The 18,573-nt window shown below is 42.9% G+C and overlaps 1 protein-coding gene across 1 annotated transcript in view; it reads left to right on the top strand.

Annotated features, from left to right (window-relative positions):
- Positions 1-8,577: 8,577 nt before the first annotated feature.
- LOC119660850 (dynein intermediate chain CFAP94, axonemal) overlaps positions 8,578-18,573 on the top strand; it is an 80,054-nt gene continuing 70,058 nt past the window's right edge. The window contains 3 exon segments of the mRNA XM_038069747.1: positions 8,578-8,639; positions 8,701-8,789; positions 8,879-9,065. Of these exon segments, the coding sequence (XP_037925675.1) occupies positions 8,637-8,639; positions 8,701-8,789; positions 8,879-9,065 (279 nt within the window). The 5' untranslated portion in view covers positions 8,578-8,636.

Here is an 18,573-nt window from a genome sequence, read left to right as displayed (position 1 = left end):
CTGCTCTACTATTTGCAGCAGAAATACGACACGACGGTTAAATCGGGTTATTTTGAAAAACATCTTTTCGCCTATAAGAAGTAAAGGTGATCTTAAAGACCATCCTGATCAGTTGCAACTCAAATACCGACTGTAACTATGATACTGGCGATAACGAAGCCGCCGTATCCAATTCGGTTAACACCGACATAGACGACACTCCTAACTTGGATCCTATAGTTACGGGAAGGATTTTTTAACTTACGCGCACGCTCCTCGAAGTAAACTTTTTACGTCACGTGCTGTGGTGGTTGCTGAACGTAGGGTGATCAGTCTTTGATAGAAGCAGAAGGACAAGGAAATGGACCAACAACACCAGTTATGTATATTTTTTTAAATTTGAATTTGTATATATTATTTTTATTTTTTCATTAATTTGAAACAAAAATGTCACGAAATCTAAATGTCCACGCAGTACATGTATTTTTGGAAGGAGATTATGTGACGATGAACTTATTATTTATAGAGAAGAAGTGGAGAATGTTAGTTGCCCGCAAGACAGGGTAATTATCCATATGGATAGCTTTTACTAGCTCTTGAGAAAAAGGAAATAACACTTGCAGTTGGTTTAGGGTATTCTTGAGGCAAGAATCGATGCTAATGGTTAGTTTGGTAAAAAACTTTGTAGTGACCACGGCTGCGCGACGGGAGCGGAATCTCATTCGGCTCTTTCTTAATTAATTTGCTGAAACAATGCATTTAATTGTGTGCAATTGCCTTAATGTTCGCCGCAGATTGCACATTATTGAATGCATTCGAGCGAATTGATCTTGACAAGAGGCGAATGATTTGCCGCATCCGCAGGCGCATGCGCATGTTGCCGCAACATTGCCTAGCGAGTGAGAAAGGCTATGTAGCGGGAATAGAAGCGGTGCACGAACAAAGAACGGGGAGATTGGTTTTTTTGGTTCTTGGGTGGAGGACAGGAGAAAAGAAGGAGCGGTTTTTTTGGGAATCGAGGAAGAGGAACAGAATTCAATTTTTAGAAAAGGAGAAATAAGGAAAGAGGAGAGAAAGTCTTGGAGAAGAGAAGAGGATCATTAATCCGGAGGTGTGAAGATTTTCGCGAGCAAAAGAAAAGAATTCAATCAAGAAAACTAAAACCATATCGTGCTAAACCCTAACGCAAGTGCATTTTAAACGAAGATTCCGTGGATAAGTTCAAATCGTTGATAAATCGTTCAATCGTTAACAAATGATAAATGCACAGTGATTTAAAGCAAAAAGTAGAAAAACAATTGAAAAGACAGATAATCGAAATATCAAATGAATGAAGTTGATACTTAGCGGCAGAAGTAAAGTGTCGGAATTCCCGCGCTGTGTATAAACCAAAATAAACACATAAAACGTGAAGTACGAAATTATAGATAGAAAGTGAATTAACGTTAGTTTTTTTCTAAGGACTATATATTTTTTTTATTATTAATATATTGAATTGTAAAAAGGAAATAAGTACCAGAAGCATCAATCCGAGCTCGGAGTGACATCTGGGTAAGTTGCTTGTTTATTTTCTTTTCTTTTTTCTTCTTTTTATGATTTTTATTTTATTTCCATTCTTTTTCTGTAAATTTTACATTTTCGTTATTTTTTTTTATTTTATTTTCATTTTTTTTCTTTAAATTTACATTTTGGTTATCTTTATTTTCATTTCTTTTTTTGTAATAATTTTTTTTGTAATATGTATTGAATGCTTGAACAAGTACAATGTTGACTGAATAATCTTAACGTAGTTTGAGGACTTCCTCCCCTTCGTTCCTCCTTACTCCCGCAGAATTCCTATTCAAGGGACATCCTCTAAATGAATAACTGGCCTGAGGATGTCGAGGAAGGGTGGGAACCTCAGAGGCCGCGCCTCATACAAGATCTGAGGGGGAAGAGACAGCAATTGAGACGGTGATCCGTCGTGGATCTTCCCCCCCTTGATCGCGGCACTCGGGTCCGGAGACTTACGGCTCCACGTGCGCGGTCGAGCCGGTTTTTTTTTTCTATTTTCCAACATTAGCTCGCGTTCTGTTTGTCCTTCGATAGGCCGTCGCGAAATTCGTTGTAATGGCGAATTTAAAATCCGGTGCGGACCCACGCATCGGAAAAGGCACGTTGTTTTGAGTAATGAAGCGTGAGGGATCAAAGCGCTCAAAGGACCCCCCCACATTCCCGAGCCTGGCTAGCACAGAGGCGTGCAAGAACGTGTCGACCGAGCACTTTGATAGAGCTTCAATCTTTGTGGGCGGACCTTCACGGTCAATTTAGCCAATTTGTTTAGATTTTTGGGATAGCTCTGCCCTCTAGGTCGTTATCGGCCACTCAGGATGATCGACCTAATCTCCTATCTCCACTCATATCATTACAGCTTTTCATTTAGAAAAACCTATGCAAAGCAATCAATACATCAATGTTAATATATACATACATTTGCTGACACCATTTCTTCACGAAAAACATATTAAATGCTCGGTAATGTTTCACTGATTTCAGAAAAAGTACAGAAAAATGTTTGCAGCACACGAAACATGTCGAAACTTTCACAGCAGAGAAAATCAAAATAATGGAAAAATCAGAATGCATTACCATCTATATGATCGAAAAAATGACCACAAACATCTATAAGCTCGAAATGTTGGAAGTACATATATTTGAAGTTTTGCAGTTAATTACTAAAATTTATAATAATATACTATTATTAACTTTATTTGAACAGAAATCGGTATGGTGAGTATTTCGGAGCCTAGGCATTATATTGTGCCAGTGTCCTGACAAAATAAATTAAATTAAAAAAAAATAAAAATATAAAAAAAATTAAAAAAAAATTAATGGCGTTGTTTCCAGATTTTTTGGTTGGGTAGGTTCTGAGAATGGGACCTAGAAGAAAATGATCACTTGCACCCCTGCACTGCCCACCTTGTTCGAAAAATGGCAAAACTAAGACCAGCTTCAGAAAGTACTAACCGAGACCTTCGATTTGATACCCCGCGCGACTATATTTGATAAAAAAAATTTAAACCCCCCTTTTATATGTATGAGGACCCTTAACTTCAACATAGAATGATATAAGTTACTGTATCCGTGAGCGTTCACAGTTCCCACCTTTCCGATAAATCGATAAATTTGGTGTCAGTAGGTTTTTCCGTTTCCGAGAAAAGTGCGTGTGACAGACAGTAAGCGCAGTATAATAAGGTTTTGTTTTACACAAAGTCTTAGAAAGGTGTTTGCTTCTGTTTTTGTTATTTTTTCATATTTTTCAACTATCTGAAGTACAATTTTTATTTAGGGATTGAGAAGTCCTAAGACCGCATTCACTTAATCTCGGACCGGAACAAATGGAGAGCAATTTACTTCCTCCCTTTATGGTCCACGGATTCCTCTTTTTGGGTTTAACACCCAAAGTTTACAAATCCATAGAAAGACCAAGACGGCTACGGTTTCGTGCCACGTCAAACGCAACTCATCAGACGCTGCCTCACCTCTGCCCTGGGAGCCATTATACGCTCCCTTTTATAATTCGCAAAACACGACAAGGATGTGCATTATATCCAACGTAGATTCGCCAAGTTTTGTTTCGCACAAAGCCTTAAAAAGGAAAGCATTTCTTATCACGGAACTCTCAATTTGTCCGTTTAACGTTTAACCATTGTGATCTCACGAAATCCACCAACCCAACATCCACTATTCACCAAATTATTCCTCAGTGGTTTGAATGTTTGATAATCTTCTTAGGATTAACTGGCAATTGGTAATTAAGCACCATCATCAACGACGCAACCACCAGTATCCGGTCTAGGCCTACCTTAATAAGGAACTCCAGACAACCTGGTTTTGCGCCGAGGTCCACCAATTCGATATACATAAAAGCTGTCTGGCGTCCTGACCTACGCCACCGTTCCATCTTAGGCAGGGTCTGCCTCGTCTTCTTTTTCTACCATAGATATTGCTCTTATAGACTTTCCGGGCTGGATCATCCTCATCCGTACGGATTACCGCACATGACCGTATGTTGAAAAAAGTGCTGCTCCCCCCTTTTCGCATATTTCACACAAAACTTTAAAAAGTTTAGAATGTATTTTAGAATTACGACTTTGAATAGAAATATACTAGAAAATAAGAGTATATTCTCTAAAGGAAAACTAACATTAAATTATGAGAGAAAAAGGCAAAGAAAAATGCGAACAATTATTAAATAGTAAACATTAGACACCCAAATAAATGTTGTTTCACTTCATATCACGTTTATTTATCGTGTTATCCCGCAAAAGTCAATTGATCATCATCAACGGTGCAACAACCGGTATTCGGTCTAGGCCTGCGTTAATAAGGAACTCCAGACATCCTGGGTTTGTGCCGAGGTTCACCAATTCGATATTCCTAAAAGCTGTCAGGCGTCCTGAGCTACGCCATCGCTCCATCTTAGGCAGGGTCTACCTCGTCTTCTTTTTCGACCATAGATATTGCCCCTATAGACTTTTCGGGCTAGATCATCCTCATCCATACGGATTAAGTAACCCACCCACCGTAACCTATTGAGTCGGATTTTATCCACAACCTGACGGTCATGGTATCGCTCATAGATTTCGTCGTTATGTAGGCTACGGAATCGTCCATCCTCATATAGGGAGCCAAAAATTCTTCGGAGGATTCTTCTCTCGAATGCGACCAAGAGTTCGCAATTCTTCTTGCTAAGAACCCGAGTCTCCGAGGAATACATGAGGACTGGCAAGATCATTGTCTTGTACAGTAAGAACTTTGTCCCTATGGTGAGACGTTTCGAGCGGAACAGTTTTTGTAAGCTGAAATAGTCTCTGTTGGCTGACAACAACCGTGCGCGGATTTCATCATCGTAGCTGTTATCGATTGTGATTTTCGACCCTAGATAGGGGAAATTATCAACGGTCCGAAAGTTGTATTATCCTATCTTTATTCTTCCCGTTTGACCAGTGCAGTTCGATGTTGTTCGTTGGTTGGTTTTTGGTGCTGACATTGCCACCATAGACTTTGTCTTGCCCTCATTGATGTGCAGCCCAAGATCTCGCTTCGCTTGCCGACTGCTCTATCTGGATGAAGGCAGTTTGCACGTCTCGGATCGTTCTTCCCATAATGCAGATATCGTCAGTATAGACCAGTAGTTGGGTGGACTTAAAGAGGATCGTACCTCTTGCATTTACCTCAGCCTCACGGATCACTTTCTCCAGGACCAGGTGAAAGAGGACTCATGATAAAGCATCCCCCTGTCGTAGACCGTTGTTGATGTCGAATGGTCTTGAGAGTGATCCTGCTGTTTTTATCTGGCCTCGCACATTGGTCAGAGTCGGCCAAGTCAGTCTTATCAATTTCGTCGGGATACCGAATTCTCTCATGACCGTGTACATCTCTACCCTGTTCTACCCTGGCTATGTTATCATATTCGGCTTTAAAGTCGATGAATAGATGGTGCAATTGGTATCCATATTCGAACAGTTTTTCCATCGCTTGCCGCAGAAAGAAAATCTGATCTGTTGTTGATTTGCTTGGAGTGAAGCTTCTTTGGTATGGGCCAATGTTGTTCCGGGCGTATGGGGCTATCCGGCCTAGCTAGATAGTTAAATCCTTGGGGTTTTAACGTAGGTACCTGTAGTGGAGACTTAATCCTACGGTCTTCTTAAGACAAGGATTGATTTTGGGACCACAATCAGAGCCCCGTTGTGACAAGCAACAACGGTACCAGTCTATACCAAATACATGGCTTAGCATTCATACTGGTGGATGCAAGACCTACCAAATCTCTACCTAACTAAGGAGTACGGCACCCGTGTTGAAACACAATACCACGCCGACGCCCGAAGGTCTCTTCTCGCTTGAGCATCACCAACAGCCCCATGAAGCTCCCACTAGGGGGCCAACCGCAAACAACCGAGCTTTACTCATATACGACAGGAATTCTCCCGAAGTATATGAGTCCGGGGGCTACTCCGGTTCCCATGGTACCTGTATACCCCTGTTAAGGTTTCGTGGCCGAAGCCACTTCAAATGAGCCCCGTGCAGACTCGGGTCTAATCGTCCTTATTAAGCCTTGGAGCATTCGCCTATTGCATCACGGCCGGCGATACAGTCTTTCCCGGTGGAACCACGTGGAGGTTCTCCTCGGCCACTTGGTTTTGGTTCAGCCGGCAGGAGTGCCGCCCCGCCACCTCAGAGCACCGGTCTAGCTAGATAGAGGAGAATATCTTATAGATGGTACTCAGCAACGTGATACCTCTATAATTGTGGCAGTGTGTGATATCTCCCCCTTTGCCTCTTTGCCAATCGTCAGGCACTGATTCGCTGTCCCATACCTTGAGCACAAGTTGATGAACCACTTGGTGTAACTGGTCGCCACCATATTTAACCAACTCGGCCGTAATTCCATTGGCTCCTAGCGATTTATGATTTTTTTGCCGATGAATTGCAGGGACTGTTTCTTCTACACTTGGTGGTGGCAGTATTTGTTCATCATTTTCAGTTGGCGAGACCTCCAACTCGCCGATATTCTTGTTGTTCAATAGATAGTTCATCAAAGTACTCAACCCAACGTTCCAATATGTCAATTCTGTCGGAAATCAGATTTCCCCCTTTGTCTCGACAGGATGAGCATCGAGGTGTACATCCTGCTGACTTGTTGGTAAAACTTCCGCCTTCTGTACCTGGTGCGGTTGCTCCTTGTACTTTTCGAGTTTACAGATTTGTTGGTTCTTCCAGGCTTCCTTTTTCCGTCTGTGAAGTAGCTTCTCCGCTCGACGGGCTTCGTGATAAGTCTCTGAGCGTGCCTGCGTTCTTTGAGAATGCAATATTACTCCATATGCGGCATTCTTCCGTTCCGTTGCCAGCTTACATTCATCGTCAAACCAGCCGTTCCGACTCCTTTTGCGGTTGGGGCCAAGTATGTTTGTGGTCGTATCAATGATAACGTTCTTCAGGTGGTTGTGAAAATCATTTGTTGGTGCTTCATCTCCAGGATCTCTATTCACTGCGGTTATTGCGGCATCCATTTCCCTCTTATAGGTGTTGCGAAGGGTTGTGTTGTAGATGACTTCAGTGTTTACTCGCACCTCATTATCAAAGCGGATTCTCGGTCGTGTTTTTATTCGAGCTCGGAACACCATGCCAACGAGACAGTGATCCGAGTCTATATTGGACCCCCTATATGGTCTGAAATTCATCAAGGCTGATCATCACGTGGTCAATTTGGTTGAAAGTGGTCCCGTCTGAAGAGGCGCACGTATGTTTGTGGACCGCTTTCCGCGCAAACCAGGTACTTCCAACAACCATTTCGTATGACACTGTCAATTGAATAATCCGCAGTCCATTATCATTTGCATTTTGGTGTAAGCTATGGGAGCAAACTTGCCTCGCAAGCGCAGAGTTGCATAGCCGTTCGCTTAGGTTTTCAAAGCCGATAACAGCAGGTTCCATTTTTTGGCTGATTAAGAAACCTACTCCGAGCACATGGTTTACTGGATGGCCACTATAATATAGCGCACGTTCCATGAGAAAATGCCCAAATTGTTCTTCCTTTGTCTTTGCCGGGTTCATCGTTGTGTAATCCGTTCAGTCCGAGGCTCCAGTTGTGGCTTCGTAACAAGCGGCTTTCCGTCTAGGGTCGTCAGCCCCACCCAACCCCCAGTCTGGAGGAGCAGTTGGTACAATTTGTCCCGTTTTTAGGCGCGGGAGACTCGCATTCATCCTTTTCCGTCTGCAGGTCTTCATTAAGAAAGAGCTCCCAGCGGTCACCACGCGGAAGTGGAGATAGGGATTGGTAGTAGAGCTGTTGGTGTTCGCGTTTCCCAGGTTCTATTCTCCATCGTGGGTACCAATTTACGTTTCGCCCTGGGACCTATACTAGTCTTTGACCACCAAGTTCAATTACTTAGTTTAAATACCCACTCATCGGCTATAAACCCAGAGATTTGACATTTAACAGTTGATTTGAGGTTTTTGATGACGTCATGCGCAGAACGATGATCGAATTTTGCGCAAAGTGTCGCAATCTGGTTTTCTTTGATTCCTGACCAGCACAAGCAATTGACCACTCTTATTGCCTTTGGTAGTGGGAGATAAATGCAACGCATGCACTGTATGCACTGTGTTGCAGATTATTAGAGCTGAAAGTTGTCGTCGGTCAAATCAAGACTCTTTTCGATCCACAGAAACACTATGGTCGTTTACAAAAAGTCTTATATACATATATATGGGACAGGGAAAAACTAAAAGTACAATGAAATATTTTTTTTTTGGATGGCCATAAATATATTGAAAATTTTCTTCAAAATATAAAATTTCTGTCCAGATTGCTTAGTTTATATGTAGAATGCTAGGTTGTCGCAGCGGAAGTTGGCAGTCCAATTTTCACTGGTGGCAGAGGCATTTATCAACTGTGAATGAGCACCCGTATTAAAACTTGGGCATATTTGTATTCATAAAAACGAATATAAATATATTCAAAAATTGAATTTCTATGAATCTTTCAATCGTTCACTTTTATGTGTGTTTCCATGGAAATCAAATGCTTGTTTCATCAATATCGATTTGCATAGGTTAATCTTCTGTATAGATAACAAACATTCGGAAGAATTAAAGGTGAATTAAAGAAAATGGTAAGTAGGATGCGATTTCACAGGCTTTTCACTGTTCTAAATGCTATTCTTTCAATTTCAGGGGATGAAAAAGAAGCTTTCGAAAAAGGAAAAGGCTCGTTTGGAAGCCGAACAAGCTGAATTACTTCGCATTGAAATGGAGAAGGAGAAGTTAGTTTAAAGCAAAACTTTAGGGATGGCCTTGGACATTCGTCATTCCTACTCACCAAACTGTTTACTAACCAAATCCTTTGTTATAGGCAAAAGAAACTGGAAGAAGATCGGAAGAAAAAGCAACATGAACGCGAAGAGGCTGAAAAACGGCATAAGCTTGAAATTATTGAAAATCGTGCGCGACGTGCTCAGTTGAAGGAAAGCGTATGGTACTTTGGCAATATCACCGAGCTAATTGAAAGATTCAAGGACGAATCGAGAAGACAAAATGAGGTAAAGTGCGCAGGGTAAAAATAAAGACATTAAATTGAAAGGTTGTCAGATAGATATAGCAGATTACAACTGCAGGAAAATTCTGATCTATCAGCTCCTCTGCTCAGTAGCATATTTCACTTCTGTTGGTAGCAGGTAACATCCTGCGAGGATCCGCTCATTACAGAAATTATGTAATCTTATGACCAGTAACATCTATTATATGACGAACTTTGAAAGCAATTAATTAGAAAACAAGTCGTGCTTCAGTTTTATATTTCCCTACGTGAGGAACGATGAGTGCACGACAGTTCCAATTCAGTTGTTGTCTATTTTTCAAAAGAAAGGTATTTACACATATAATTTTACCTTGAAAGCACTACAATGATAACAGTGAACATGATACTCTTCACACTAGGAGATCAATATTATTAGCAAATATCATCATCATCATCATCAACGGCGCAACAACCGGTATCCGATCTAGGTCTGCCTTAATAAGGAACTCCAGACATCCCGGTTTTGCGCCGAGGTCCACCAATTCGATAGAGGAGAAGGTCTAAATTTGGCCCCTGCTGGTATTTTGGCCCCCTACGATTCTACGCGAAACAAAACAGCCACAGATAAAAACGCCACTGTGCAACAACCACAATCTTAACAGCTGTTTTTTCATGTATCCATATGTCATTTAAATGACAAATGGTAGAGACAAATTCTAGTTTCTGTTCTTTGTGTTCTTCTAACTTTCTTCCAAGAAGATATTTGTTGTCGGTATTCCTGTAAATGTGGCATGTTTAAATAGTGTTTTCTGCTAAAAAGTTTTTACAGGTTCAGCAGTATTACATATTAAGGTAATGCTGAAGCACGGCTTACTTTTCGTTTTATTTTTTGCTTTTTTTTTCTGTGATTGCATAAGTATAATATGGCCCCCCGTTCGGTTTCGATTATGGCCTCCGGGGGCCATAATCGATGTTTGAAACACAAAAGTATTAAAGATTGCTGTATTGTTTCCTATAGATGCCCCAAAACAGCATTATGTTAACCGTAGCCAAAAAGAGGAAAACATGGGACCCGGAACAAATGAAAAAAGCTATAGATGCAGTCAGGAGTAAGACGATGGGTTACAAAAAAGCCGTATAAATGTTTGGCGTACCGAGGACTACATTAAGAAGGTTGGTGCACGATCTAGGAGAGTCTGAAAAAATTGTTGAAAAACCGCTAGGCAGGAAAACTGTACTTCCACCTAATATAGAAAAGAAACTCGTGGAGTATATTCTTCTAATGGAAGCGAAATACTATGGTCTAACACGAATAGATGTTCGGCGAATGGCCTATCAGTTAGCTTTGAAAAATAACATACCCAACAATTTTACAAAGGAAATAGCAGGGCGTTCGTGGTTAGACCTTTTTCTACGAAGACACAAACACGAACTTTCTTTAAGGAAACCATTAGGAACATCTTTTGCACGTGTTCAAGGCTTTAACCGTGAGGCAGTAAAGGCATTTTTTGAGATTTTGAAGGCGGAAATGGAAAAAATTCGATACCTTCCTGATCGCATTTTCAACGTTGACGAGACCGGGCTGACAATCGTTCAATCTAAAGTTCCTCAAATAATTGGGAAGAAAGGCAAAAAACAAATAGGTGCTTTAACTGCTGCGGAACGAGGATCATTGATGACCGTGGTTTGCTGTATGAATGTTTCCGGGTTTTTTATACCACCCATGATGATTTTCCCCAGAAAAAATTATTCCGATATACTTATGAAAGGAGCTCCGCATGGTGCTATCGGCAAAGTCCACCCATCCGGCTGGATTCAAACGAATTTATTCACCGATTGGTTTCGTCATTTTCTTTCTAAAACAAATCCAACTAAGGAGTCGCCTGTACTGTTAATACTCGACGGGCATTACAGCCACACTCGTAACATTGAACTTCTGGAGTTAGCTCATGAGAACTATGTAACAATAGTTACTCTTCCACCTCACACCACGCATAAATTGCAGCCCCTGGATAAAACCTTTATGGGGGCACTAAAAACCTATTATAGTGAAGAAATCCGAAATTTCTTGTTGCATTCCGATCGGTTGCTTAAACCCTACGATATCGCCGAATTGTTTGGTCGAGCCTATCTACGAAGCTCAACAGGAGAAATCGCTGCAAATGGATTTCGCGTCACCGGAATCTACCCCTTTAATCCGCAGATTTTTTCTGACGCAGAAGCTCAAGTTTATAACGATGAAAACACTTCCGAAAACCGCCCAGGGAGCAACACACAGGAAAATTTGACTGCATCGCAAAGAGATGAGTTGTTGCATCATCAGTTAAACATCATAGTTTCACCAGAAATTATTCAACCAAAACCTAAAAATAAAACTTCGAATCGAGGGCGAAAACGTACCACACCAAAAGTACTCACTTCTTCTGCATATAGAACACACCTGGCAGGTACATCAAGTGCTTCAGATGGAAATCAGAATCCTGACAATATCCAAAGTCGTAGCCGTGGAGGGAAAACCACTGTCTCAGATGAAAATCATTTAGACACACAATCCGACAGCTTCGACGAAGGACCTTCAAATGATAAAATACCAACGAGCTTAGATGCAGAATGCTTATTTTGTGATGCAAGGTATTCAAATGACCAACAAGGGGAGGAGTGGATTCAATGCCAGGGATGCAATTTATGGGCTCATTGCGTTTGTGCGGGAAACGAAGGAGATTATTATATTTGCGATTTTTGCCGATAACTTTATTTTATATGTATTTTATCTTGATTTCGTTTTTATTATGTTCATTTTTATTTTTTTATTAATGGATTTACTTAATTTTAAGAAAAGAAGGTAATTTATTGTTTATTTTTTACTTAATTGTTAAGTTTTGGAGAATATTTTTTGAAGAATTTTTCATACTTCCAATATGGCCCCCTGGGTGCCATATTACCCACACTTTACATCAAAACCAAAATTTTGGATACGTCGAAATATACGATTTTGTTAAAAATATATGGAATTTTATCATGTTTTTTCCTTACGAATCAATGACCAGGAGAATATTGAAATGCATAGCACATGAAACTTGACATGCCGATCTTCATTTTTCTTTTCATGCTCGAAAAACAAAAGGGGGGGCCACATTTAGACCTTCTCCTCTATCCCCAAAAGCTGTCTGGCGTGCTGAGCTACGCCATCGCTCCATCTTAGGCAGGATGTGCTCGTCTTCTTTTTCTACCATAGATATTGCCCTTATAGACTTTCCGGGTGGGATCATCCTCATCCATACGGATTAAGTGACCCGCACACCGCAACCTATTGAGCCGGATTTTATCCACAACCTGACGGTAATGGTATCGCTCATAGATTTCGTCATTGTGTAGGCTACGGAATCGTCCATCCTCATATAGGGGGCCGAAAATTCTTCGGAGGATTCTTCTCTCGAACGCGGCCAAGAATTCGCAATTTTTCTTGCTAAGAACCCAAGTTTCCGAGGAATACATGAGGACTGGCAAGATCATAGTCTTGTACAGTAAGAGCTTTGACCCTATGGTGAGACGTTTCGAGCGGAACAGTGTTTGTAAGCTGAAATAGGCTCTGTTGGCTGACAACAACCGTGCGCGGATTTCATTATCGTAGCTGTTATCGGTTGTGATTTTCGACCCTAGATAGGAGAAATTGTCAACGGTCTCAAAGTTCTAGTCGCCTATCTTTATTCTTCCCGTTTGACCACTGCGGTTTGGTGTTGTTGGTGGTTGGTTTTTGATGGTCACGGTCCAACTATATACTTTGTCTTGCTTTCATTGATGTGCAGCCCAAGATCTCGCTTCGCTTGCCGCCTGCTCAATCTGGATGAAGGCAGTTTGTACGTTTCGGTTGGTTCTTTCCATGATGTCGATATCGTCAGAATAGGCCAGTAGTTGGGTGGACTTGAAGAGGATCGTACCTCTTGCATTTACCTCAGCATCACGGATCACTTTCTCGAGGCACAGGTTAAAGAGGGCGCATGATAGGGCATTCCCTTGTCGTAGACCGTTGTTGATGTCGAATGGTCTTGAGAGTGATCCTGCTGCTTTTATCTGGCCTCGCACATTGGTCAGGGTCAGCCTAGTTAATTCTCTCATGGCCTTGTACAGTTTTACCCTGGCTATGCAATCATAGACGGCTTTAAAGTCGATGAACAGATGGTGCAACTGTTGTCCATATTCCAACAGTTTTTCCATCGCTTACCGCACAGAGAAAATCTGATCTGTTGCTGATTTACCGGGATTGAAGCCCCTTTGGTATGCGCCAATAATGTTCTGGGCGTATGGGGCTATCCGGCCTAGCAAGATAGCGGAGAGTATATAATTGCTGCACTGTGTGATATCTCCCTTTTTATGTATGAGACACATAATGTCGTTGCCAATCGTCAGGCATTGATTCGCTGTCCCATACCTTGAGCACAAGTTGATGAACCACTTGGTGTAACTGGTCGCCTCCATATTTAACCAATTCGGCTGTAATTCCATCGGTTCCTGGCGACTTATGATAAAACAGATCCAAACAAGTTGCAAACGGGGGGCTTGGCGCGTCAAGTATGAAAAGTTTTGTTGACCTTTCATGTAATAATATTCCGGTACACGATGGTTTCATTTATACATAGCTCTTAGTGTATATATGTTGAACGTACTCGATATTCAATTCGATGTGGTACTGGTATTGTATTTCTTAGAAGGTACCAATTTGACGGAAAAGAGGCAACTTTGACCTGCCGTAACTTTGCTATTTATAGTAGAATTTCCATCAAACTTTCCAGTAGACTGCTCCATATTAAAGCCTATAATAATGCAAGAATTTTACTGGTCTAGGGCGAAGTGCGCAGTAAATTTAAAAAGTATATTTATATACCGTTAATAATTTTATTTTAACAGATATCGGTTTGGTGGGTAATTGATTTTTTTAAATTTTTCTGGTGGATAGTTTCTGAGAATGAGCCCTTAATTTAAGTGACCCTTTTATGACCCTCTCACTTCCCCGTTTCACAATTAGTTTCAAAACTAACACTTAATTTGAAAGTACTAATCGAGACCTTTCATTAGCATAGTTACATCTAGTGAAAAAGACTTCTACCCCGCTCTCCCCTTTCGCATATAAAGGGACACCCACTAAATTCCTCGTAGAACAACGCAACCTACTACACGCGTACGAGCTCACAATTTCCCCCTTCCCCCTAAACTTGGTGTGGATCGGTACAGTAGTTTCTGAGAAAAGTGCGTGTGACAGACAGTAAACCGATTTTAATAAGGCGTTCTTTTCAACAAAACCCTACAACTGCTGGGAACAAGTAAATTCTTTATGAATGGAATGAAATTTCTCTCGAATGCCAATTATTTTCGTTAATTATGACGCATCTTATTTGTATAGCTTAGGATACAGTAAATTTGCCTGAAATTGATAAGTTTGAACTGCTCTAACTTTGACACCAGTAGCCGGATTTCCATGAAACATACGGCATACGTATGTGCGATACTGTCCTCTCTCCTAGTGCATATAGCATTTTTAAATAAATTTCTTAAAGTTGATAATATGCTATTAGTAAGTTTATGATGTAGGCCAAGATGTATAGGCAGACCACCCTGATTTTTTTCAGATTTTTGGGTTGGGAAATTTCGGAAAAGGAGTCCTGTCTGATTTTAAATCTGCACGCTTTGACTCCTTTCTCCCACATTTTACAATCCACGTCCAAATTAATACAAGTTTTGGAAATAATCGAGGTCTTTCAGTTGACTATTTTTGGTGAAAAAAATTACATCCCCCTTTGTATGCCTGGGAATCTTCCTTTTAAACTCCACGTAAATTTATTTCACTCTCTGTATCACTGGGACTTCATAGTTCCCATATGCCCACTAAATTTCGATCGGATCGGTGGAGCCAGTTTGGAGAAAAGTGCGTGTGAAAGATACACAGATAGAGAATCGATTTTAATAAAGTTTTTTTTTACACAAAACTTTAAAAATGGCTAGGGAGAAGTAGATTCTTCATTAATAGAATTTTAATATTTCATTCATATTGCCATTCATTCTTGTGAATAGTTTCGTCAGCATCTTATTTACATAGCTCAAGATGCAGCAAATTCTCGCGAAATTGACATGTTTCAACCGATATAACTTTGACATTAACAGCCGAATGTCCATGAAAATTGGGATGGGTATACGCGATACCATCTTCTGGTGGAACATTTAGTACTCCTAGGATAGACTTAAGGGGGTGATTTTGGTCAATTTCTGAAAGCTGGTAATATACTATTAGTAAGTTTATTTGAACAGATATTGGAATGAGCAGGCAGCATAGAAGAAACAGTCCTTGCAATCCACCGACTTAAAAACCACAAATCGCCCGGAGCCGATGAAATTACAGCCGAATTGGATAAATATGGAGGCAACCAACTACACCAAGTGGTTCATCAGCTAATACTCTAGGTGTGGGACAGCGAACCAAAGCCTGACGGCTGACAACGAGGTATTATCTGTCTCATACATAACGGCCTCTGAGAGCATATGCTCCAGGAGAATTCCTGGAGGATGTATTCTTGGCCCGGTTATTTGCGGTTGGGCCTCTAGTGGGAGTTTCATGGAGGTTGTGGTTATGCCTACATCGCGGGCAGAGCTCCTCAGAGCTCAAGCGTGGAGTTGCGCTGCACAACTCGGGCGCCGTACCCCTTAGTTACGGCAGAGGTGGTAGATAGGCCTCGCATCCACTGGTATGAATGCTGAGCCTGCACTCAGTATAAACCAGGACCGCTGTGATTGCATGGCGGGGCTCTGATTGTGGTCCCAACATCAATCCGTGACCGAAGCGGACCGTGGGATTATGCCTACATACATGGCAGGTACTCACGTTAAACCCCCAGGACTTTCATGTCTCATACATAAATTCTCTGAGAACATTCGAAGCGATCGGACGTGTTTACGCAAGCGGGGTCTGTACAGGGTGATTTGCGTACGAGATTCATCTTTTTACGTTGCGTAGTGTCAGTCAGTCTCAAGCGTCCGAGACGATCGGACGTGTGCTCACGAAAGTGCCGAGTGAAAAATTCAAAGTGCGGAGTGAAAAACAAAACACAATCGCGACCGTAGTGTTTTCGATCAAACATTCAGTGGCGAGGCGCTATGTCAAAGCGCCCGGTTGAGGACAGGTCACTGTCGCCCCAGGGGATGGATCCTGAGCCCAAGAGGATTCACCCCCTTGGGGACAGCGAAAGCGAGGCTCCATCAAGTCCCGAAGCCAGTCGGGAACCCGCCCGAGAAGATAGCGAGCCGGACATGGCTCGCGAAACGTCAGACGACGATCAAGACGATGTCGCCGCCCTGCGGAGACAGGTACAAGAACTGAGAACCTCCCTGAAGGAGATGACAAGCCGGTACGACCGGCTCTCTGCGTTGTTCAGCTCTTCATTAGTGGAATCTACCATCGCCCTCAACAAGTCATCTCAGCAACCCAATACAGCAACTACATCAATTCATGAGAACCAAGAAGAACGGTCGATGGCAGAAATGGAAATTCCCACACCGAAGCCACAACAAAAAATAGCCTCAGCAATAGCATCTACACCCTCACCCCATCTAACGACAACAACAACGAATGTCACCGAACATCCAGCCCGACAACTACAACAACCAACCACACACACCCCGATAACAACCACCACAACCACGCAGCAAGCCGCTCAACCAGCCAAATCCACCCCACCAAGGGTAAGTCAGGAAAAATTCCCGCCGCTAATTATCCGCGCTGACCCCACAACCACTAAAGATATCACTAACAAAATTCTGTCCACAATCCCCAACAATATATCCCTTAAAAAAACATCAATACGCTCAACCCACGTCCTCGCCACCTCCCAGGCAGATTACGATTCTGCAAAAAACCTACTTAAGGAAGGAAACCACCCCTTCTTCACGTATACTCCGTCACACCTCAAACCAATCAACCTAGTCCTCCGAGGACTAGATTATACATACTCTCCCGATGAAATCCTCAAGGAGCTACACCGCCTCGGCATCTCCGAAGCCATCAGCGTTCGTCAATACGAGACTAGCTCCTCCCGACGAAACGCGAAACCCCTCCACCTCTTCCTTGTAACGTTTTCCCCCAAATTCCAGCAGGCCACTCTCACGAAAGCCAGGGCGATGTTTCACTGCATCGTGAAGTTCGAAGCCGTCCAGCTACACGAAATCACCCAATGCCGGAACTGCCAGCGCATTGGGCATGCAGCGTCAAATTGCAATCTGGCTTACCGTTGCGTTAAATGCAACACCCCTCACGGGCCACGACAATGCCCAAAGAAGCAGGAAGAAAATCCATCCTGCATCAACTGCGGAGCCAACACTCATCCGGCTAGTTATCGCAACTGCCCGATGTTCGTGCAAGCTCGCACCCGCCAAACACAACAATCACCCCCCACAAAGCATAACCCTGCTCCACCAACCAAACCCGGTCCCCAACCAAAACCCGTTCAGGTCCCCGCCCCGTACAACCCTACGTCCCCACCACTCTCTTACGCTGCGATGGCCAGGAACGCCTCGCGCCCAGTCCCCACCTTTGACCTCGACTCCGAGATCCACTCCCTCTTCAACACCTCCACCACCCAACTAGCCTCCCAACTCACCTCATTCCTCCCCACATACAACTCCCTTTCCTCGCCGATGGAGAAGAGACTCGCTCTCCTCTCCTTCCTCTGCCAAGTGTCCCCCAGTAATGTCCACTAAAGTGGTATTACTGAACGTAAATTCGGTGGTCAGTCGACAAAAACGTCACGATCTAACTAATTTCTTGTCCGTCCACAAACCTAACCTACTCCTCCTCACAGAATCCAAACTGCACCCAAGGCATAAGCTGCACATCCCCAACTATACCACCTTCCGCTCCGACCGTGTTGACCGCCCAGGCGGAGGCACAGCCATACTAGTGGCAAATCCCCTAGACGCTCAACGGGTCTACATCCCAAACACTATTGCCCCATCCATGGAGCTAACCATTGTCTTCATTGCCACACCTTCCTCCATCACATTCCTAGGTAGCCTCTACTGCCCCGACCAAACCCTCAATCCCGCTGACATCTCCAACCTTACACAACACCTCAAAGCCCTCCCAGTCAGCCGAAACAAGCGTTTCTCCCTTGTACTAGGGGGCGACCTAAATGCCAAACATAACACCTGGTATAACAGCACTATAAATGCCAATGGCAATAGGTTAGCCAACTGGTACTCACAACACTCCCACCCTCTACAGCTCACCCTTCTCCCCACCAACCAACCCACCTACCACAGGCAAAATACCCACTCCTTCATCGACCTCTTCCTGGTAAGCAACCACCTTCTCGTACACCCCAGCACGCCTACCTCCCCCCAAGACCTCTCCACCATCCCCGGCTTGAGCGATCATGACGGAGTGGTTCTCCACTTCAATATCACCGACCGCCTCCCCAAATCCCAGCCTAAATTCCTTCCCAACTACGCTGCCACTAACTGGCAACGCCTCAACTACAACCTAGCCG

This window comes from Hermetia illucens, chromosome 7 (assembly GCF_905115235.1).
Source record: "Hermetia illucens chromosome 7, iHerIll2.2.curated.20191125, whole genome shotgun sequence".
NCBI classification, from domain to species: domain Eukaryota; kingdom Metazoa; phylum Arthropoda; class Insecta; order Diptera; family Stratiomyidae; genus Hermetia; species Hermetia illucens.
This window is presented reverse-complemented; position numbering and strand designations above follow the sequence as displayed.